General features: G+C 28.9%; 1 protein-coding gene across 2 annotated transcripts in view; it reads right to left on the bottom strand.

The window, feature by feature from the left end:
- Nucleotides 1–20,102, bottom strand: part of LOC123271031 (transcription factor collier) — a 118,180-nt gene extending 98,078 nt beyond the window's left edge. Inside the window, exons 1-3 of one of the 2 annotated variants that reach the window (XM_044737261.1) lie at nucleotides 19,131–20,102; nucleotides 8,501–8,654; nucleotides 3,692–3,755 (exon numbers count right to left, since the gene is read on the bottom strand). In XM_044737261.1, the coding sequence (XP_044593196.1) occupies nucleotides 3,692–3,755; nucleotides 8,501–8,654; nucleotides 19,131–19,201 (289 nt within the window). In that variant the 5' untranslated portion in view covers nucleotides 19,202–20,102. The remainder of the gene's footprint in view (nucleotides 1–3,691; nucleotides 3,756–8,500; nucleotides 8,655–19,130) is intronic. The other variant, XM_044737260.1, reaches the window with a different exon arrangement.
- Nucleotides 20,103–25,962: the final 5,860 nt, after the last annotated feature.

Here is a 25,962-nt window from a genome sequence, read left to right as displayed (position 1 = left end):
TAATATTAAAAAAAAAAATTTTTTTTAAATCAGGCCAAAGCACCGCGAAATTATTGATTTTTTTAGTCGTATTGTTGATGTAGATTTTTAATTTCGTTCTCGGGTTGCACAGAAGCGGTACGCCTATCGAAATACTCTGAAAGAATTTTAAAAATTGAACTGTGATGGGATTCGAACCTGGATCGTCTGCATGGAAGTCTCGAACATTTCCAACTGCACTGCAAGCCATACTTAACTTAAAAAGTTTAGTTAAGCTATTTGAATGATCAACGAATATATTATTTCAATGTATATACCATCAAACAGTGGTATGGTGCGGCGGTGGTGCAGCGGTGGTGCGGCGGTCGAACGAAATTTATTATTTTTTCGTAAAAATTAATAATTTTATTTTTACCCGGGCGCGTCACAGCTGTGGTGCGGCGAATAGAAATTTATTTACTTGTCACGGCGCTGGTGCGGCGGTAGTGCGGCAAATAGATAAATTCTTTACTTGTCACGGCGGTGGTGCGGCGGTGATACGGCACTTATAAAATAACCAAAATTGTCACGGCTGTAGTGCAGTGGTGGTGCGGCGCTTGAAAACCGTGCAGTGGTGTTGCGGCGGTGGTGCGGCGGAATTCTGTTTTTACTCGGGACTTTTGTACAATTATTTTAATAAAATTTTATGCAATAAGTTAAATATTCTTTCGAAAAATGTACGGTAATAAAATTTGTAATTTTTTGGTACTATTAACTAGTATTTTATTTCTATTGAGGTTATATGTTAAGCAATATAACCTTAAAAAATAAAATGAATCAAAAAAATTAATTCAACATTTAATCTTATTAAATTAAAATCTAGTTTTTTTTTTTTAAATATTAAACTTATTAAATTTTTAATAATAATATTTCATTGATTTAGCATAAAATTTTTATAATAAAATACTCTAGAAGAATAAATCTAGATAATTCTAGAAGAATAAAATAATTAATTCGTAATGATTTTGAACTTAAAATAATTTCGTTGGCAAAGAAGAATTTTGTGGTGATTATTCACACGACCGGGATATGTCTTATCTTAAAGCCCAAGCCTTGATACATTTATTCAAAAAAATTTTGACAGGTTTATGATATATTTACCGCAAAATAAAAAAAAATTTTCTTAATTTTCAAAAACATCAAACTTATTGATGAGAAATAAAAAAATGATCGGCGTTATTCCATACAACCTATTAACATTCGGACATCAGTAATTAACAAACGGATGAAGGGAGCAATAAAATCCAAGGGTCCTCTAAGTGTTGTCATCACTGGCACATGTGGGACTCTTTTTATACAAAGATAAATAAAGAAGAATCAAAAGCGACGATTGGAGTAGCCGCGGCGGCAGCACATCATGCAATCAAGCATCAAGCATCCATTGACATAAAATATGTCTCTGTTTGGGTGATGTTCTGTGATCAGCACCGCTCGATGGGCACTCATCTGCTCGCATCACTCTGTAACTTTTTAGCAGCTCTGGAGACCCGCGTGTCCACCAAAAATGCCAATGTGAGCGTCATCGTCGCTTCTTCAACCATACTCCATTATATATACTCTTTCGCGTGTGCCGCGGATTCTATCTATCACTGTCCCTGTCTTTTTTTTACTATCATCATGGTATGGTGTGTGGTATCCAACATATAGATCGATAGCAGTCACACCGGATGTTTTGCTCGAGGTGTCAGCATTTTCGTCACCCGGGACGCCCGACCGACATTTCTTTTCAACTTGCCTAAATTGTTGATTTCCAGTCAGCTCAGATTATTGGAATGACAACAAAATCTGGTAAAAACTTGCAGATAAAACTTGAGAGAATTATATATAGTTTATGTGAGAGGTTACTTTGTATGTATACGGTGATTAACGTCGGGCAATCACACTCAGAGGAAAGTGCATAGTTAGCTGAATTAAAACGTCACAAGTATAAAAATATAGTTTTCTGAACTTTTTTTTTCTAATTACTTGAACTATGCAATACTATTTAAGTAACTATTGATAAATAGTTATATCGACTGTATTTTGATGAATAATTTTTTGTTATCGTGTTAGTCTTGTAATGATTGGGAACTTTATTGAAGCTTGAAGCTAATTAGTGACCAATTTCATATGAAAAATGAATTTTAAAAATTTTAGCAAAATTTCTTTTATAAACGTGGTGGTGTTAGCGCTATAACTCTATAAAATGACAATCAATTAATAAAATACTGTTTTTTTTTTTTTTTTTTTTTTTATTTATATAATCAACGTACATAGCTAATATCAAAATTATGGCTTAAGTAATAGTTGCTCATAAGAGAAACGAGAAAAAAGTGCATAATTAGCTAGATTATAACGTTAAAAGTATAAAAATATAGTTTTCCGAACTTTTTGACTTCCCGCTAAGAAAATTAACTCTAGACTGGTCAACGTATGAGCGTGACGCCGCACTCAATTATATTTTTTTTATTACATCTTCAAATTTACTAAAATTATTCAAAAAAATTTGACTTTGTTCCTTGAACATTTTAGAATATATTAATAATTTTTTCAAACATCTTCGAAAACGTTAAATTGCTGAAAAAAATTTCTTAAAAAAATTTGTGGCAATTCGCGGGGCTCTCCTCATCGCTTGATCAGAGTCGTAAGTAGTTTTTTGTCCGCGGCGTTGCCGAAACACCTCTAGTCTCTGCCTGTCAAATGTGTATGAACTGGCAACACTGTACGCTCTAAAAGCATTGCGGCGAATCCCTCATCACTTGACCAAAGTCGTTAGGTCGCTTTTGTTGACCAGTCTAGGGTTAACAATTTTCGAAAATCGGGAAGTTATTGTTTTTTTTTTTTTTTTGTAGTTACTCGAACTATGCATTAGTTTAAGTAGCTATTGATAAATAGTTACAATGCTCCCCCCTAAGATATTTTAGCTCTGTCGCAATTTTTTTATTAGTTACTAACAAGAGAAAAAAAGATAACCTGTTATATTTTAGGGAGGGAGCACTGTATATCAACTATATTTTCATAAATATTGTTCTGTTATCGAGTTAAACAATAAATTATTAGGTAACTGAAAGGTTGTTATGGACGATGTTTTTTTTTTTTTTTTTTTTTGGTTTTGAAAAAGAATTTTATTTTCAACGCTTTCTTTTTACATTGTTAAGTAATAATATTCTTATAAAAAACTTAAACACTAATATATTTTATTTTGAAATGTCATCACATGATGCTCTTATCGAAAATCGATTATTGAAAAAATATAAATATTTTCTTAAATTATTAATTTTCTATTAATATAATATAGTAATATTATTAGTACTGTAAGTTATATACTAATGATATGCAAAAATTTTTAAATTATTACGGACGATGTCTTAGATAGACAGTCAATAGCTTGACTGTCCGAGCCCTTAATGCGTAACCAAAAGATCCGGGTTCGATTCCCGGTCCAGGCTGTCCGAATTATTTTTTCTGTTTTCTGAGTTAAAGTTAATCAAGATGACTATTAAGCCGATATTTAACTAAAAATAGTTTAAGTAACTATGTATTGGGGTTCAATATAATAAATAATTTTAGGTACAAGAACTTCAATCAAATAGCGGTCATGATATTTAACTAGATTTTCTTAGTTCAGTTGACCATATTTTTCTCTCAGTGTAACTAAGCCTAAATCTTAATTTAAAAATGAGCGGCAACTTACCATTGGCGTAAAGTAATTGCAGTCTATATTGAATTCCATTATTTGTTTTTTGTCCCTCGGATTCCTGAAAGTTAAATATTCAAAAATTAATCTCAGTTAAAACTCATTCGATTTTAGTTATTAGTATTGTAATATATCTTTTAAAGAAATACAATTATCAGAATATTAGTCTAATATTTTTTATATAAATAAGAATAATTTACTTATTTATGTAGACATAAAAAAAAAATTTAATTAAATAAATAAATTAACTTCTATTTTCTTGAAATGCCTTAGAATAACAAGTTTTATTATCATGATCTAATTTAATTAATAAATTTATTAAGGGTGTAGTATATAACATGTCCACTACTCTCATTTATGTATATATATGTATGTCTGCTTTAATATAGTAATGTATCTCGTGATAATTATTAATTTCTTGATGCGTTCGTAAGAGTCGCGCGTCATTATATTGTATTGTGGCGTGCAATGCATAATTACTATGGGTTGGTTGACAATGAGTGGTGCGTGCATAGCACCATATGTTAGTTAGTAATGCATTTTCTACTGTGTGCTCAGAAACCCTTGAAACGCTGACGAGTCAAACTTTTAATAAAGCACAAAAAAAATTTCAGGCATTTTTTATTTGGCACCGATAAATTTTCTTTCAAAGTACAAAAGTAAACTAACGAGTATCTACATCTGAAAAAAAATTTTTGTGCACTACAAAAATAATTTAAAAAAATTTTTGAAATAATAAGATAATTACAAATAATTTTTGAAATAGTAAGATAACTACAAATAATTTATAAGAAACTAGCTGTTAATCGCCTGCTCCGCTGGGGGCTTAATGGAATAGCATTTTTAGATCTAGACTTGAAGTTTAATTAGAGTATTGTTTTGACTTGCACAGATTCCCAATTCTATCGAATTGGCATGCTCCTTTTATCCATGTAATTATTCTAGCTAATATTCATTGTAACTTTCAATGTGCAATCATTACAACATTCCCGTGTGTTTCTTACAAAAATAAATAATAATTGATATGAAAAAAAAAACAAAATTTGTAATGAGCATTGAAAGTTTCAGTTAAAGAAATTGCACGTCTCATAAGTGAAGTAATCTGCTTGATATATAAAAATAACTAATAGAATTAAAAAATTTATTTTAAACAAATGACAATTGAATAGAATAAATTAAGTTACAATAAAAATTCATTATTTCTAAGTCAAAAAAATATAGGTTCCGGATAAGTAATCACCAACATGTCATATACTAAAATTTTCTCCGAAACACGCTGCATCTTATGATATTTAATATTAGTCCGATCGATTCAGTAGTTTTCGCAGTATAAACAAACAAAAAAAACGGCTCTCCCTTTATTAGTATAGATTATTTTTTTTTATTTGCTATTAAATTTTAGTTTTTAATTTATCAACTGTCTTAAATATGTATTCAAAAATACATTTTTACATATCGTACGCCTCATAGCGAAGCGGATGAGGTAGTGCTCTACTCTCGCCTTACAAGAATCAAGTGATTTTTTGAACTAAAATTGTCTCTATTTATTTTTTATAGCACTTGTAGAATAATATTTACACATAAACGTCATGGAAAAATACTAGTTTCAACACTTATGACATTTTTAAAGGACATTTTGCTTTTTAAATAAATAAAAAAAATGTTTAAAAAAATTATTCCGTTGACGTCCGTGTGTTTGATGTATGGAAACTGGCGTGATCACGATAACTGCTGAAAAACTTAACTGATCAAGTCAATTTTTTTTTTATACGCTTCAGTATTATTCAAAACTAAGTCCTTACGAATATCACGGTCTAATTCAATGTAGTTTCATTATAATTAGCAATAAACTGAAATCCACTTATCATTTGTATATCTATATCTATGTAAATAAGGTTCATTTACAACACATGCGCAGTACCTTTTTTTTATAGGTGGACAATGGCGCGAAAGATTTAAAAGTATTTGTATTTTATTTTAAACAATCTTATTATGAAAAATGAGATTATGAGGCGTGCACTTTTGGATTTTCCAAACTTCTTATGTATGACTTATCCGAACAAAAACAGTTTCACTGTAAAAAAATCGCGCCAAGTCCACGTTCATAAGACTATTAAGAAAAAAAAAATTTGTTTTTTTCTTTACAAAAATATATAAAATAAAAAAATTAAAAAATCCAAGTAACCGATATGATTGTTTATGATTTTCGGAAATTAAAAAAAATTTTGTTATAAATTTGAAAATTAAGAAAAAAAGTTTGGAACGTATTTAGTGTGCGCGGTTGCAAAATTTAAAAAAATTGAAATACACAATGACGCACACCAAGTACGTTCCAAAATTTTTTTCTTAATTTTTAAATTTATAACAAAATTTTTTTTAATTTCCGAAAATCATAAACAATCATATCGGTTACTTGGATTTTTTAATTTTTTTATTTTATATATTTTTGTAAAGAAAAAAACAAATTTTTTTTTTCTTAATAGTCTTATGAACGTGGACTTGGCGCGATGTTTTTACAGTGAAACTGTTTTTGTTCGGATTTTAGTTTTTTTTGTAATTATAATAAAAATTTACAATTGGTACCAACTTAATTAAATCTCGCGTTGGTTGCATTTTTTATAGCAAACTATCCCCTTGAAACTACAGTTTATGTAAAAATAATTCTAGCGCACCCTGGCGGGCGTAGATGCAAGCTGTGAAATATCTATTTTTAACTGTAGTTTCCCATCTAATGAAGGATTACTATGCATTCTCGAATTATTTGGTCTGTGGCAGATCACTTTGCCCATCGAAAAAAAAGTCAGGATCGAAATTTTTGCGTTGCTATAGTTTGTGCTGATTAAATTTAATAATTTCAAGTAGATTAATTGTTATAAGAGAATATAATTAATTAATAACAGTCAAATAAAGTATGAATTACTGTTATAATATACAATTTAGGAAAAAAAAGTACCGTAGAGTTAAATAAAATTTTGCAACCTCAAAATACCGTTCTGCTTACAGTAAACACAGTCGGTAGTCTGGCGCTCCGTTTACCGCAGATTTGAACGGAACTTGGCGCCAGATTCTACCGAATCTGTGGATCTTTGTGTACTTATATTTATATTTATATATAAAAGGACGTGTATATACCCATTTGTGTGCATGTGTATGTTAATATATATCGTATGCTGATGATGTGGTAATACTTATGTGTTTCATCTTCTACTGAATTTAGTATTGGATGTATATATTGCGTCTATTTAGTCTAAGCAGGGACTGATATATGTCCGCGGTGCATGACCCTTATTAATAGGGAGGCCACGCAATGCAACTGTCTAACCACGTGAATTATATTATCCGTACATATATGGAGATAGACAGCCACAGGAGAAAGCGAGAAAGGTAAAGGACAGGAATAAGAATAGATAAACCTACACACGTCCTTTCATTACCACTCTTGATTGACATGCAGAGCAACAGTCTGGTAAATATAACTCATTTTACGTCATAATTGCGATTATTAAGTCAACAGTCAGATTGTTGGATTAAGATACTGTAATAATTAGTAGATTGATATTTTGATAAGTTATTGTTATCATTTGGATGTTTAACACCTTACGCTGTTAATCGGGATTAAATGGAAGTTATTACAATTTTTTTTTATGTTAATATATGTGTTTTTTCTACAAAAATTGTTAAAAATTTCTAATTTCATAGAAAACAGTTTGTTCGATTTAAATTCTTAAATTTACTTAAAATAACTTGAAAATACGTATTTAATATTAACAAATTTGTTGTATTTAAACATGGACTACTTTCAACAAAATACTATTTTGTTTTGGTTTCTTTAATTTAATTCGTCTATTTATTTCATTTAAATAAGATTTGTTAATTGTAAACAAATCTCGTTTTAAATTAATCATAAGACGTTTGAGTCGCTACTGTAGCTATCTGAGTTATCGTAATTTTAACACCTTTATCGTCGCCTGTTATAATTGAGTAATTTTATATACATAAATTTTTAATTAATTTAATAATAGAAAAAAACTATAAAAATCCAACTCTTACCTAACAATTTTAGTTTATTAGAAATTACTCTAATAGAAATTATGTAAATAAACTTATTCTCATTGCTTTCACAACCCTAAAAATATCTCAGACATTATTTACTATATTACAAAGCATGATTTCTTGATCGATATTAAAATATCACATTTGTTTATAGTTAACAAATCTGATTTGACTGAAATGAATAATTTTAAAGTATTAAAAAAAAAAATTGATAACAAATGACTAATTTAATTAAAATAAATACACTGAATAAACCATTACTTTGTCTCAAATAAATTCATTTATTTGTGTTAAATAAGTATTAGTTGGTGGTATTTAAACAAGAGATTTATTTTTAACAGACGAGTCTCATTTGATTTAAATAAAAATAGGAATTCAGTCCTTATAAATTGGTAAAAATTTCCATTAAAATTTTAAATTGATTGATAGTTTTAAAGCGTAATAATTACACAGTAAAAAATTTTGCGTCATTGCGTCAAAAAATTTTGTGTTAAAAATTTTTATGTTAAATATTTAACACTTTTTTGTGTTAATTTAACATTTTTCTGTATTAATTTAACACAATAAATGTTAAATTAACACAAAAAAGTGTTAAATATTTAAGATAAAAATTTTTAACACAAAATTTTTTGACGCAATGACGCAAAATTTTTTAGTGTATAATGAAAGCTAAAGAGTGTTACATTTTGATAACTAGCATGTTTTCCTGGCCTACTAATATCAAAACAACGATAGTAAAAAAATAAAACTAACCTGGTCCTTCTCAACAAACCCGATGAACGCAGTTCTTTCAATTTCGATTGGCTGGCCACTACGATCGTAAAGAGCGATAACGAAATGAAAGAAATTACTTTTCCTTAAATTGCTTGGTGGTTGTTTCTCGAAATGTGCTCGTCCAACGCCAACCCTAGAATCATGATACATTTATCATAAATAAATTAAATAAGCAAAAATAATGAAGGATAGAAAGGGATGGGACAACATTTATAAAATAATTGTTGTCATCCATAGCACCAGATAACAGATAAGATGGTGCGTTTATGTATGAGGTATGAGGGATACCGCGGCGCATGTAGAGAGGGAGAAAAAAAAGAGATAAACGAGGTCGTTTGCTGAAGCAGTAGCGCTCAGGTGGTCTCGACGCCTTAAAATCCCATTAAGGCCTCATGTGCTGAGATTAAGGCTACTGGACTCTTCTGCCATCTTTGAGTAATGGTATAACGTGAGCTCCTACCCTTTGTTTCTCATAAAAATTATAAGTGGGCATCTTCGTTTTGATTACAAAAAATTTTTAACAAACAGTGTCTTTTCTAGCTTTTTTATTATTATTATTATTATTATTATTAATATTGTTATCAAGAACATGTGTGAGATATTTCATGTAAAATCGACCACTTTTAAACTCAACTTATCAAAATTTAGTTGAAAATTTTTAATCTTTTTATATCCTAATAAAAAAAATATATTTTGTAATTTTTTCAATCGTAAAATTTTTTTTCATAAAAATGTGCATCAAAAAAATTTTTCTGATACGGCTTTATACGTAAATTTATTATTTTTGATAAGTTCTTTCACATCTACAATGAAAAAAAAATAACTTGATTTAAAAGAAAAATTCTTGAATCAAGAAAAAATTCCTATTTCAAAAATTCATCTACTTGAATCAAATTAATTTGATTTTTTCAGTGCAAATGTTGCTAGATATGAAAATGAATAATATTCGACCGTATATGGATGTATCTGGTTTGATATGGACCTATATAAATTTTTGATCAAGATAGTGTTGAAAATTTCCAACAGATGGCGCATACTCACTGAATATTCTCCTAATGCGAGAGTTAAATTTTAAAGTATTCTTCTAAAATAAAAATCGTTTTTTGACTCTCTAAAAGCTGATATTGGTTTCAGTTTAATCATTATTTATATATTTCTTACATATGACTAATATGACCATATATTACTATGCCAGGCCATATATTGGCATATCAGAAAAAAATTTTTTCTGGGTTTTTTTTACAATAAATTAAATGATATTAAATTATTTAAAAATATTTTAAACCTGATTTATGATTCAAAGATTTTAAAATTACTTATTTTTATAATGATAAAAAATTACTACAAGTTCAGTTGATGTAATTATTTGTAAAATATGCATTTATTGTGTATAAACAATCCAAATAATTCAAAAGCAAAAAGATAAAAGTAATGATAATTAATACTGAAATAATGTAAATAAATGTGAAAAAAATAATGTATATAAATGTTGGATTGAAGATAGAAATTACATTATCATGTATACTTTTGCATAATGATAATAAACCAAAGCCACAATGCGTCGCGTTTAGTTCGCTCGTGCGACCTGATATCGGACCTTCCGAGCGGAAAACTGAATCGACTAGCTCGAAAATGAATAGCGGCAGTTTTGCAGCACATTTGCGAAATAAATGATGGTATCGGTGGTGCATTTGTCACGGCAGGGGGCGGTGAGGATGGTTGTGAGAGGGGGGCACAAATAGAGGGTGTCGTTGGGTGGTATAGTACGGCGATCGAGGATTATATTCAGCTATACTGCTATCCAGGTTTCGAAAGCACGAGAATGGGGTAGGTGTTATATGTGCGGCCGGTACCACATACGGCTGAGAGGAATGTTAGCGAAGGGTAGTGAAGCTAGGGACAGTGGTGATGTACTGCCCGTGTCGATAATTATCGGTGGCTGATTAACCGGCCGCTGGTTCGCGCCCCATAACTCTTGACGTCCGATTATTTTCCTCCGCTTACACCGCCTGTCTATATATTATCTATACATTCGTATGTATATATACATATATGTACATGCAGATATACACTTTAAATATACATCATTCTACTGAATTTTTTTTATCACCCAACTTTTATTCAGATATTAATATTCTAGAATTAAATTTTCCTAAAGTCGTTAAAGTTTTTTGTCTTTTTTTTATTAGACTAAATATTGACGCTTTATCAAAATTATGGTAATTTTTTATGATTAATGTATCACTTCTTGCTGCTTTTTCAGTCAGTATATATATTATAAGCCTCATACCTCTGATGAATATTTTTGTTTTTTAAAAATTTAATGAGAATTCTTTTTTAAAAAAAAAAATTTCGGAATGAATTTAAAAATGTGAAGAAAGAAAATATAAAACAGCTGTAATAGGACGATAATGCTTAGGCGCTTTTAATGAGATAAATGAACATAATATATGTCGATAAACAGACTTTTGGTTTTTTTATTTTATTAATTGCAATTAAACGACACTGAGTTACATTGCCATTCGCAATACATAGGGGACCTACAATTCCTTCAAAGAATTAAAAAAAAAAAATTTGCTGCATTAATGGACATTTTGGCAAGTTACAGTGTTTACGGATTTTATACTTAACGGACGGAACAATTTCTGAAACTATTTTGATGTTTTTTCTGTTTCTATTGCACTAAATAAATTCTTAAAAAGTATGGAATTAATCTCGATTAAATAATCTTGACAATAGTATGCAAAATATTTTGATTTTGTAGTTAACAAATTTTGTTAGTTAAACAAAGGTATAATAATAATAAAAGTAGTTGCCGAAATGAGGTGAAAAAAGTTTTTCGATCGTAAAGCACTCTATGATTCTTCGCATCACGAATCAAGCAATTATTTTTTATAAATATTTCAATATTTTAGATAATTTTTTAAAATGCTTAAAACGTAATTTTCTTGCGTTTTTTTCTGCAGGAAATTTAAAGGGTATTTCCCGTTCAATTTAAAAACAAATGCTTACAGTAGTTCCTTTTTAAAATATCTTTTCGACTGATTTTGTTAATATTTTTTTGTTTCACGATTTAAGAAAAACGATTCTTAATAAATCTTTAAGTTTAAGAATTTTTGACCATTTAGAAAACGAGATATTTTATAACAAAATTCCCGATTTTCAGGCTTACTTCTCATTTAAAGCCTCTAAAACTCTCAAACTTTCCAAATATTCTCTGTTACATCAAAAAAATTCCTTGACAGAATTGGAAAAAAAACTAGCAAAATATAAACAATATTTTTTTGATTAACTAATCTAAAAAAGTAGCACTTTATCATTTTGTTGTCGAGATATAATAATAAAAAATTAAAAAATCCAAGTAACCGATATGGTTTTATATGATTTTCGGAAATTAAAAAAATTTTGTTGTAAATTCAAAAATTAAAAGAAACAATTTTGGAACGTATTTAGTGTGCGTGATTACGAAAAATTTCACTTTTTATGAAATTCCTAAAATCTATCTACTAGGACTTTTAAAAAAAATTGAAGTACACAATGACGCACACCAAATCCGTTCCAAAATTGTTTCTTTTAATTTTTAAATTTACAACAAAATTTTTTTTAATTTCCGAAAATCATATACAACCATATCGGTTACTTGGATTTTTTAATTTTTTATTTTATATCTTTTTGTAAAGAAATAAAATTTTTTTTTCTTAATAGTCTTATGAACGTGGACTTGGCGTGATTTTTTTACAGTGAAACTGTTTTTGTTCGGATTTCAGTATTTTTTATAATTATAATAAAAATTGACAATTTTAATAATTTAATACATTTCTGGTGGCAAACTATCCCCTTTAAGCTATAGTTCATGTAAAAGTTATTCTTGCGCCGCCTGGCGTGTGTAATTGCAAGCTGTGAAATATCTTTTTTTCACTGTAGTTTCCCATCTATTATAAGATTAGCATGCATCCTTATATTATTTAGTCTCTGGCCGTCCGCTTTTTACATAAGAAAAAAGTTAAAATCTAAAAATTTGGGTTGCTATAGTTTGTACTGATTATTTTTAATAATTTTAAATAGAAATTATAAAGATAATTGATAATAATCAAGTAATACGCGTAATAAAAAGCATGAACTACTATTATAAGATATCATATAAAAAAAAAATCAAAATAAATTTGAAAAAAAATTTGTAACCTCAAAAAACCGTTCTGCTTACGGTATATACACACTCGGTAGTCTGGCTTGAGAACGGAACTTGGCGCCAGACTCTATCGAGTCTGTTGATTAAAACATATTTTTTTGGTCATTTTGATACAGTGTTTCTATGGTAAATAATTATTTGACAATAGTATTAACCTTCCGACAATAGTAAATGCTCTCTGACTACACACCATACTACAGAGGAACTACCTCAATAAAATACAATAATTCAACATATCTACGTTTTTGCTAAAACTTCATTCATTCCCGTTAATTATCTTCTAACATAGCAAATTTCACTAAATTTTGTTTGAAAATGGAACAATAAATTTGCTTTCATAATATAAAAACAAACATAGGCATCGAATATCGATACAGTGATAAAAATCACGGAGGAAGGAAAATGGCGCAATGGTTAGTAATGTTCTCGGATGAGCAACGTATGGGGGTAGATGGTTGGTAGAGTTGCTGTGTGGGGACAGCAAAGCAATTTAGCGGTCCAGAATAATTATAATCACGCGACGAGAGAGCATATCCACTGGTTATTTCTCTATTAAACGGCTATTTTTCCCCTCGTTTTACGAAATTATTAGAATATTTCGTTTGAAAACGAAAAATATTTTTTTTTATTCGAATTTTTAATTTCCGCAAATCGTACTATATGTTTATTTGTAGAAAAAAAAATTAGCGACGGTATTACATAAAATCATTTTTCATTTTTTAATTGATATTAAAAAATAATCTGTTCACTTTTATGAATTTAAAGAATTTATCACCTTAAAAAAATATAAAGTTTGAAAAATGAAAATCCGCTTCAATAACAAATCGAATAATAAAAAGTAAAAAATAATTGAGTGATTAACAATTTTATTTTAAAATAAGCTTTGGGTGTTTGATATCAATTATTGTAAATACTAGTTGTTACTCGTCCGCTCCGCTGGGTGCTTTATAGAATTGCATTTTTAGATCTAGACTTGAAATTTAATTAGAGTATTGTTTTGACTTGCACAGATTCCAAATTCTATCTGATTGGCATGTACCTTTTATTCATGTAAGTATTCTAGCTAATATTCATTGTAACTTTCAATGTGCAAACATTATAACATTCCCGTGTCTTTCTTACAAAAATGAATAATAATTGATATGAAAAAATTTGTAATAAGCATTAAAAGTTTCAGTTAAAGAAATTGCAGGTCTCATAAGTAAAAAAAATCTGCCTGGTTTATAAACATAATCAATACATGGAAAAAAGAAAACTCGAAAAATTACAGTATAAAATGTAAAATCGCGGTCTCGTCGTAATCAAAACTAGAAAAATTTCAGTTTGAAATAACATTTTTCTAAATTCAATCTTTTAATTTAATGTTCAGAGCTTTCAATGTAAATATTACATTCTACACAATGACGAAAAATTTTTTACTGTGTACAATGTAATTCTTATAAAATCTGTAATAATTACAATCTGAAACTGTCATTTTTCGAGTTTTCTTTTTTCCGTGTAGAATTAAAAAATTTATTTTAAACAAATGACAATTGAATAGAATAAATTAAGTTACAATAAAAATTCATTATTTCTAAGTCAAAAAAATATAGGTTCCGGATAAGTAATCACCAACATGTCATATACTAAAATCTTCTCCGAAACACGCTGCATCTTATGATATTTAGTATTATTCCGATCGATTCAGTAGTTTTCGCAGGATAACCGAACAAAAAAAACTGGCTCTCCATTTATTAGTATAGATTTTATCGATTAAAATCTTACAGTATCATATATTACATAATGTTTAGATCTATAAAAAAAATAGAAACAATTAATAAATGTGTTCATGCCCTTGTGGTCTATTTGGGCGTTATGGGTTTATCGATATTGCGGTTGATACGATAAACGCCGAGTTTCATTGTCCAATTTCATAAAAAATCATATACTACCGTCGATGATTGTTCAACAGTACCGTTATAGTACAGCTATTAACGTAACACTATGTACACATTATACGATTATTCAGCTATGATAAGGCTTATTTAAATTCATAACTCTACAAATATACTGTAGTGAGTATATGCAATAAATGCCTTAATGCAATAAATAAGTTTCTTATATATTATAATACATTCGTTAGAAAATCACTTCTTCACCACTGTAGATACTTTTCTAAGGATCAAGCGATTTTAACCGGGCTTACGCATTTGATACAGTCCTTAGTGGCAGGAGCTGGTGACTTCAAATTAATTGATATGGTAGTTTAGAAGTTAATTGTGAAAACATTGCGAAAATGTATTATGTGGAATATTTTTAGATTTACGAAGCAAAAGTGGAAAAACTTTGTTGATATAACCTAATTTGGTCTGATGAAGATTGATCTGGTTATGTATGACCATATCAGGTTATACATGAGGAGACATCCTCGTGAAAAATAAATGTTTATTGTAATTGTAAATTTTGATTTTTGTCTATTTTTTAGAAAATGTGTATAGTACGTTGATCTTTATGTCGTATCAGATAAAAATTGGTTTACTTAAAACTAATGACGAATTAGCTCGTTAGAGTGCAATATGTTTTTTTTTAAATATTTTTTTAATGATATTATAATATATGCCAAAATAATATAATTTTTTTAATAAAACGTGAACACAATTATTCCTATCAAATTAATAATTTCAGCACCAATAGAGAGTAATTGTTGTAAGGATACACTGAGAGAAAAATATGGTCAACTGAACTAAGAAAATCTAGTTAAATATCATGACCACTATTTGATTGAAGTTCTTGTACCTAAAATTATTTATTATATTGAACCCCAATAAATAGTTACTTAAACTATTTTTAGTTAAATATCGGCTTAATAGTCATCTTGATTAACTTTAACTCAGAAAACAGAAAAAATAATTCGGACAGCCTGGACCGGGAATCGAACTCGGATCATTTGGTTACGCAACAAGAGCTCTTTCAGTTAAGCTATCTGAGACATCGTTCGTAACAACTTTTCAGTCACCTAATTATTTTTCATTTAAGGTAGTTGGGTCATGCGAGCAAAATTTCAAGAAACCTTCCAAATTTGTAATATAAGTAATTAAATGCATAATACACATGCTGTTAAAATTTGGAGACGATTTACCACTTCTAACCAAAGATAATTGCAATTGAAAATGACATTTTTACACAGGTGGTATGGGAAAAGAGAGAGAAAATCGCGAAGTTTTAGTATTTTTGTATTGAAGAAATTTTAAGAATTTCACGAAAAACTAATATTACTTAGATTAATCATGTATAATTACCCTAAAAAATTCTGGAATTCCATACCACATAGTTTTTGAAAAATCATTGATAAACTAGTAAAGTAAACAAATAGTCATACGTGGAAGTAAGTGAGTAATAGCCCGTAAGAGAGGCGACACTAGCGAATGAAAAAGACAGCAGTAGCATAAACTATAGGTTGGGAAAGAACTACTTTAACACGATAACAGAAAAATATTTATTAAAGATAGTCGATATAACTATTTATCAATAGTTACTTAAACTAGTACATAGTTCGAGTAACTACAAAAAAAGTACAGAAAACTATACATTTTTATATTTGTTACGTTATAATTCAGCTAATTATACGCTTTTCTTTCAGTGTACATTTAATTCCATCTTCCTAACACCATTTATGATCTGAGAGAAAAATATAGTTTTCTGAACTAAGAAAATTTAGTTAAATAGCATCACCACTATTTAATTGAAGTTCTTGTAACTAAAATTATTTATTAGGTATATTGAACCCCAATAGATAGTTACTCAACTATTTTTAGTTAAATATCGGCTTAGTAGTCATCTTGATTAACTTTAACTCAGAAAACAGAAAGAATAATTCGGACAGCCTGGACCGGGAATCGAACTCGGATCTTTTAGTTACGCACCAAGGGCTCTTCCAGTTAAGCTATCTGAGACATCGTCCGTCAAATCATTTTAGTCACTTAATAATTTTTTGTGAAACACTATAACGGAAAGTATTTATTAAAATATAGTCAATATAACAATTTATCAATAGTCACTTAAACTAATGCATAGTTCAAGTAACTACAAAAAAAAAAGTTCAGAAAACTATATTTTTATACTTGTGAAGTTATAATTCAGCTAACTATGCACTTTTCTCTCAGTGTATATGTTTCCGATAGTTCCAATAACAATACTTTTATCCAGTATAACCACATTTTCTATTTTCTTTGGCGTTTCCTCTAACCTTTTCAGTGTACTGACTGAATTAACGAATTGGGAGTCAATAAGATAGAACGAATCGTCGTCGGAATTAGTATAATTACATTGATTCGATGGCAATTAAAGTAGTTAAGAGTTTGTATCCGAGGTTGAAAGAGGATGAGAATGTGAGTATAGTGCATTACCGGGTATAGTAGAGCAGTAGGTACTGAGAGAAATGTTTGGGTGGAGTTAGTTAAAGGGAACCGCTATTGGATTAGAGATTCACCACCTACTCGGTTTACCTTTGGCTTCCCGTTATCAGGGTAGTCTCTGTGTCGTCGTTTGCACGTCGTACAAATCCGTTAAGCGAGGCTACAATAAACCGCAGTTTATTGTTCACCAGCATAGTCATTCTGTATATAACATTATCTATAGATGTCTATATGTTATATACGTACGCTCAAATCCTACACTACATAAAGACACATATCGTCTAAATCGTGATAATAATAAGTATTTGCTTTTTTCAAATATATCGAAAAATATTCTATTTTAAAATATATATCTAACGTTGGTTATGAGTCGAAAATTCAAAAAAATATATTAATTAAGAGATACTTAAATAAATAAGTTTTTATTTTATTTTACTATAAAAATTAAATAAAAAAATAATTTTAGCCAAAAAATGTCAAGATCTAAATTAAAATTGTTTACAAACCAAATCGAAACTACGTTTTTTAAGTTAATTATGATGTTTTAAGAGAGGATATTCTGGTCAAGAAATTTGAAAAAAATTGATTTTTTTTTTTCATATTTTTAAAGCTTAAGTTAAGCGCATGAACTAGCCTCATCCCCGAATTTCAATATTTACTATTTTTAAAAAATTCGAAAAACTCAAAAGAAGTGGTACAAAAATTAATTTTCTTTCAGGCAGTCGCCATTTGGTGAAAAAAAAATTTTTTCCACTTTTTCTCAGTTAGGACGATATCGGTATTACTCTAGATTAATAATCTTGTTTATTTGTTTTTTTCCGATTGCTAGGAGGGTTGGAATTGTGGGTATGGTCGCGTACCAATTTTTTGAAACCTCCCACTTAATCAGCTAATAACCTTTTGAATTTTTAATTTTTTTTACTGTATTCTTGAAATATTAATAAATATCATATAAAAAAATCTATAGTAAAAATATTGATTGCTTTTTTTTCAACACTTCAAAAATGACTTCAAATTCAAGGTTCTAGACCAGAATATCCCCTAATATATAATCAATTTTTGGTTATTAAATACTGTGAATATGAAATATTCTTTTAATTTAAAAAAAAAAAATATAAAATTCTAATGTTTAAAAATATCTTCATATAAAATGAAAATATTAATTCACGACCTCTAAATATTAATGTTAGAAAATCAACATTTTTCCTTAAAAAACATAAAATTTAAGAAAATATTTATTTATTTATTATTAAAAAACTATTTCGATCTTCTAAAGAATTTTAATTGGTTGAATAAATCTTATCTTCTCTGAGCATTAAATTCCAAACTTTTTTATTGAAATAATTGAGTTTAATTATCAAAGTTATGGCAATTTTACTTCATCCGTACTGTAATTTACAAATTGTTTTTAATTCGTATTGATTTGTGGAGGGTATTGTAGATTGGATACTCGATAAAATTCAATTTATGTCGGAAGAATTTCATGCTAAATCTACTTATCATAAAACTTTACAATTTTAAATTACTACAAATTCTATTTTAATTAACCTCGAATAACTTTTAAGTGCGTCAATTTATCGAAAAATGGTAAGATACCTTTTTTTGTAGAGCATTCAATTTCCTTCAGAAGACTATCAATTTCTCCTTATCATTGATTCGTTCATGAGTTGAAAAATTTCAAGATTTCAATATCTCAAAAAATCACAGATAGATAATTAAATAAATGTTCAAGGCCTGATTTTTTAAAGAGCATTAAATTTCCATTGAAAATATATGTCGTTTTAATTTTTTTGCTTGATAGTTTCTGAATCAAGAATAAAAAATCAATAAAAAACTGCTCTGATTAATATTAAAGACTCTTTAACATTTTTTTTTATCTGAAAAATATTATTAAAAAAATTTTTTTGACCCAGCAAAATAAAAGTCTATCTATATTTTTCTCAACAAAAATAAATTCCTACTTTTTGAAAAAATTTTTCCTGCGAATAAATCATTAAAAAAAAATTTTTTTTTCAACAAAACTTACGATGCATTGTCAGCAAGAGCAGGTTGCGGCCAAGCACGTGGCACGGGCTCTTCTTTGAGAATTTGTCTCATATCTTGGGGCGCAAATACCAGCGGTGCTGCTCGTGGATGATGGTGCGGTGGCGGAGGCGGTGGAGCAACACTTGCACCGTACAATTTTCTTCCCCAGTGTCCTTCTAACTCTACAGGACTGCCACCTCCAGTGGTTGCGCCCGCGCCACCACCAGCTCCTAAGCCTAACCATGGTGACCCCCCAGCACCCACAATAGTGGAGCTGGGCAGGAGACCGCTCCACTCGTCGGAACGCGTGATGAAGCCGTAGAACCACTTCTTTTAATCTATTGCTTCAAAATAATTTTTCTTTCAACTTCTTTTATTTCACTTGGTAACTATTTTTTAGACAGACAATAAATTTTTTACTGTTCATCGGAGATGAGAACACTTGCCAAGTTTTTCTGTCTTAAATCACGGCACCTCAATTATTTTTTTAAATTAAAAAAAAATAAATTGTATGATCACTCCAATTTTAAAATGAGTTTTGCAAATCATTGCTGGATTATTTCGATGTTTACTCATCACATTATTTTCGCACTAAATTTATTGATATTATTAAAGTTGCCGACAACAAAAATAACAATTAAGATTAAAATAAAAAATTTATTAATTAGAAAAATTAACAAAGTAATAAACTGATAAATCACTTGAGCTTAAACCATAAATACGTTTTGTTTTATTTCGACTAGAGGTCTGATATGATCGGAAAATTTAAATTCACTACCACCAGAGAGTTGTTAGATGGGTACCCGAGAAACGTCACGATCTTTAACGTAAACGATGTGTGCTAGTGATGAGGGTGGAGTGTGTGATTTCCTCTTAGGTCAGGAGGTGAGGTGAGGATTCTTCCAAGTCCCTAGCCGCGCGTTGTTTCCCGTTACGGCGCCGCTTGTCGAATGTGTCACGGGCAGCTAGAACAGCGTGCACCAAGTCCCACGGGGTTGGAATGTCCTGATGGAGGCGTGGTGTATCACCTTGCGCAGCATCAACTTAACCCACTGCACATACCGTGTTTGCCGAAAGGCACCGCCTGCTAACAAGTGGACCAATTGAGAACCCCCGGGTTAACCAATCCCAGATGCCCAATTTTTACATTACTTCACGCCCACTTCCACAGAAGACGATGGGAGAAGGTGCTGGTGGTCCTCTGGTGCTGGGACTGCCATTCCGGCGGTGACCGTCGACATTGAAGCATGCACCACAATTGTTTTCTCAGATATTTTTGCGGAAGCAGCGACCAAGGAGAGTATTTTATTGACCAGTGGAGGTACAAAGACCTTTGAAAAATTATTTTTGAAAATTTTGAATTTAATCGATACGAATTGACAACAGTAGATAGGTTAGAGCAGTAGTTAGGACTACGTTGGTGGAATCTTATCTGACAGTGCTCAACTGCTGAAAATTACCATTTCAAACAGTAAAATCGTGATTTTACTATTCACTTTATAATATTTACCATTTAAACGTTACAATTTACTCTTTACATGAAAAAAAATACTATTTCAAACAGTAACATTCGCTATGTAAATGTCTAAAATGTTGAAGTATAATAATTAAGAATTCAGACTTTGATATTTATCATTTCGTACCTAAAAAATGATCTTATATGTAAAAAGTATAAAATAAAGTTAGTAAATTTCTAATACAAGCAACGTCAATATTTACAAAGTAAAATGGTAAATTTTAAACGCAACGCTAAAAATCAAACTGTAATTATTGACTTGCTTGGACTGGTAAAATGTATATTTTAAAAGTATAATTTTTACTGTTTCAAATGTTAAATTCTCCTAGAGTGAGACCCCCTTCTCGTTCATCTGAGTTCCCCTTCTCCTCATAATATCGACTGTATATTGAAATGGCAATTTTTACTGTTTGAAACAGTAATTTTTTAAGATGAAAGAGTCGTTATTTACTATAGTGACAGCTACTAATCACTTATTTTAGATATTAAATTATAAACTGTGGCTTTTATATTTTCTACATTAAGTTCAGTAATATTTATATTTTTGGCACCCCGATGTCCGCTTTACTGTTTGAAACTATAAAAATTAACCGGAATCCGAGTGAATATTATAGTTTACTTTTTTCCGTGTAGGTACATGACTTATTTAAACGGTGGTGTACACGGAAAGAAAATTATACTCAAAATTACGATGTATACAGCAAAACCTAAGTGCGTTACTTTAACACACATGAAGTGTGTTCCATATTCAACGCCGTAAACAAACTATACTTTTTTGTAGTCACTTTTTACACGTTTTATGGCGCGTTAAAGTTCTATAGTTTGCGTATGCCGTCAAAGCATAGTACACACTTAATGTGTATTAAAAGAATGCACTAAAGAACACACTTGGATTTACAGTGATATATATCACTGTGAATTTAAGTGTTTTATCAAAATACACATAAAGTATTTTGTTCCTATCTTGAAGCATTGTAGTCACTTTTAAAACACTTCCATTTGTTTTGATTTCCTATGTTAAATGCCCATTTGTAGTCACTTTTAAAACACTTGGATTTACACTGATATAGAAAAAAAAATTAACTTGAATCAAATAAATAATTTTAAAGAACTTCACAGCAAAAAATATTGTGTACTTGCGTAAATACGGTCTGTATTAGAAATTTTTTGTTAAAATAACACAAAGTGTGTTGAATTTCAACACTAATTTTGTGTGGACCGGATTTAAGGTAGTTGTCGTGGTTAAGGCATACCGTCAGAAAATTCTAAATTTTTGTATACTTATTAAGGACATGATGACACATTACCCTAAAAAGTTGAAGTCGATTGACTACCTATAACTCGAAATGAATTCAATTGAAAATTGGATATGTACACTGATAAAAAAATTAACTTGACTCAAGAGCCAAACTCTTGAACCAAGAAATCCATTTTGAAGAAAATGATTTTCTTGAGTCAAGAGAATAAATTCTTGACTCAAGAAAATTTTCTTAGACCAAGAATAATTTCTTAGCTCAAGAATTTATTCTCTTGACTCAAGAAAATCATTTTCTTCAAAATGGAATACTTGGTTCAAGAGTTTGGCTCTTGAGTCAAGTCAATTTTTTTATCAGTGTAACATTGATTGCATACGCTCTCTGCAGTTCTGTACCAGATTCTTAGTTATAAAAAAAAACTTTCAAAAAACTGACAGTCTTTTAACGTATTTGTTGTGAGTTTAAAAAAATATAAAAAAAAGTTTTTCACCGTCTAATTATTTATAAACAACGGATTAAAGTTCAAAAATTTATGAAAAAGTATATATCTATGGAGTCGGACAGAAACAATTGTATGGGTTGTGTCTCCACGGGTACAGTCTTGCGTAAAAATTATATGGATTACTTAGCTACAAGCTCATATACTGTTGTGGCGCGTATGATCTCTAATTTTGTGACAATATTGTACCACAACAACTACACGGAGAAAATTTTATAGTAGAGTTTATTATCTAGTTATGGTAAAATCTATTAACTGAATTCGATAGTAGTAAATATTATTTAAATAATTATGTAAGTCATCTGAATTGTAGTAGTTACCATCCTGATGGTAACTACTACTATTATGATGGTAATCAGTAATAATAGCTATTATTATTTTAACTATAGTTACTACTATTATCAAAATCGTAATTCCTAATATAACCTGATGGTTGCAGTTACCATCAGTAATAATAATAGCTACTATCTAAGCTAGTAAAAAATATTTAAGAAATTAAGAATCTGCGTTAGTGTGAATACATTTCTGAATTAACTAAAAGCAGTTGTAGCGCAGTGTAGTGCACAAAAAATCGGGATTAAATTCGGATTGAATTTATATTTAAATTTTCATTTGTCTAAAACAAGTTTCAACGCCATATTTTTCAAAAAAAATTTGAAATTTCCAAAAAAATCAAAATTTATACATATATATATATATATATATATATATATATATATATATATATATATATATATATATATATATATATATATATATATAAATATATGAAAAATTGATGTGGGTACTCAAATGAAAGGTCTCAATGAGTATAATGTCGGAGTGAGCCTATATTTTTAAAAATGTCAATAATTCACAAGATATAAGGTCATTTATTAATTATGAATCTAGAGATAGAGTATTTTCTCTTAATAATACCCGCTTGGAAAAGGTTTATATGTTTCAAAATATATGATTAAATATATTGATATTATAATGTGATATATGGAACGATATATAAAATCATATCTATAATTTTGCCACAATGATATAAAAAAATATATTGTAAATAAATATATCATTTTCATGTATAAACCATATATTCATCAATATATTTGATTCATGTATGTACGATCCATACGTGTATCGGTATAACTTTTTATATAATGATACCTTATACTTAAAGTAATGTATCGATAAATATATGGTGTCACATATATTCTTCATATATTATATATGGTTTTTATGTATTTGGTAATATAGCAGATGATATATACTAAACAATATATGGATCACCATATATTAATGAATATATTATTTAAAATACATGGTTCCATATATAGAATAAAGTTATACTTTTCAATATAGACAATTTTGCCGCCATATATTCATCACTTATATGCAATATATTGTATAATATATTTTTAACGATATATAGTATTTTCATGCGGGTATTCTCTTAATAATATAGATGATAGAATTATAATTAATTCAATTATAATGGAACCATCAAATGATGTTTCATTATTTTATCTTGTAAAAAAATATTAACAATTGATAATAATAAGACTTTTTTAGTAACCCAAATCTTGAATAATTGCTATTTTGATAATCATAGTCAATCATTAAAAATAATCAATAACAGCTCTAATATTTAGAAATTTTAATTATATATGGATTAAGACGATTGTGTTATTACTTGTTTTAAAATTTTAAAGGAAAAAATGTTTATAACTAAAATATGGATGCAAATAAAGAATTAAATAAAATAAATTTATATTATTTTTTCTTTCAGAATTTTTACAATCTGCGATGGTTACAGTTACCATCTTCGATTATAGCAGTTATAATTTTTGATAATTACAATTATCATTTTCGATAGTAATCGTTACCATTATTAATAGTAACTAGTACAATTTTCAATGATAACACCTATTATTTTGTGACTAATTAATTTTATTACCATTTCAGATAGTAGGAGTTAATATTTTCGTATAGTAAATACTATAATTAATTTTTCTCCGTGTACCTTAACACAGTAATTGTGTAGATCTTACACAATATTTTTTACTGTTTTGTCTTCTTAATTTAAGTTGAAAATTCTTAAACTAAAAAATTTTTCTTGGCTTAAATGAATTTAATTAATTCAAGAATTTTTTATCTTGATTCAAGACAATTAAACTTAAAAATTATTTTCTTGGTTCAAGAATTTTTTTCTTGATTCAAGTTAATTTCTTTTCAGTGTATAAATATCGTAATCTTGGACCCAACTTTCAATATCTTAAACTCTGTTATTTTATATTTAAAAATTTACTAGTTATGTATGAATTCTTACGATGTAAAAATTAATTTTTACAATACTATATCATAAAAATTCGTATGTTACTAGTAAATTTGAAAATTAAAAATAATCGAACTTAATTAACATATTGAAAGTCGGGTTCTCGATTACGATATTCATCCCGTAATTTTTTATTTGAATAAATAAATTTTCACTTATTTTGTATGAACCTAACTACTAAGGTTTGTTTCGCACTAAAAATTAATAAATATATATAAATTACACTTACTCAAGGGTTACTTTTATGAATTCATGCATGAATTCAAACGTGTTTAAAGACTGGGTGACTCGAGACTGAGTAGGTGTTGGGCTATAACTGGCAAACCAAGACTTGATCAGCAACTAATCTTTGTAAAACTAGGATTAACAACATAATTTTGTATTAACATAAATATTTCAGGAGTTATTCTAGCAATTTAATTGATTTGTTGTGCTGAATTTGTTACTAATTAGTCAATGTACTCACGATTTTGTTGCTTGGTTAGCTTCGGAGTAATCGTTGATAATGTCAGTCAATACTATAACTATATAAATGTCAGGATTCTCTTTAGGCATTAATTAGTGAAAATTGCCTTGAATAGATGAACATCACATCATAGTATGATGATTTTACATCGCTTTTGGAATTTTAACCTCTATCGAATGTATTGACCTTGTCGAAACTCGAAACGATAAAATTTCAGACTGATGATATCGTTTTCTTTCTGAGGGCAGCAACTGTCGAATTTCTGTCCCCTGACATTAAAACTTCAAGTTTCGATACAAGTGATATGAAAAATTGAGCGGTAGCACGGAATAAAATAAAATACTATCTCGGACGAAAGCAATGACAGACTTCGTCTAAAATCGTCTTGTTTCATCCCTTAAAAAAATTCACAAAATTTACAATAAAAATTTTTAAAAAATTATTTCAATAAATAAAAAGAAACAGTCCGATGAATACCGATATTATACGTGTAAAGTCGAAAGTAGCGATTTTCAGTATTCAATAGTAAATGTTTACTATTCGGTAGTTGAAAGTATATTATTATTTCAGGTAGTAGATACACTTTGTACCACATAGTGAATATTGATGATTTGGTTTTAAAAATCACGACTTCAATTTTATAGAGAGTACTTCGAGGCATTTCAATCACCTGATTCCCAACCAACTTCGTAACCGACACTCAAAGCCGTTTGATATTTTTACTGCAATCGGATTTTATCAGCACTCTGAGATCAAAGTGTATTATTTTAGCACAC

The sequence above is a fragment of the Cotesia glomerata genome, linkage group LG8, assembly GCF_020080835.1.
Source record: "Cotesia glomerata isolate CgM1 linkage group LG8, MPM_Cglom_v2.3, whole genome shotgun sequence".
NCBI lineage: Eukaryota > Metazoa > Arthropoda > Insecta > Hymenoptera > Braconidae > Cotesia > Cotesia glomerata.
The sequence above is the reverse complement of the archived record's forward strand: the minus strand, read 5'-3'. Positions and strand labels throughout refer to the sequence as shown.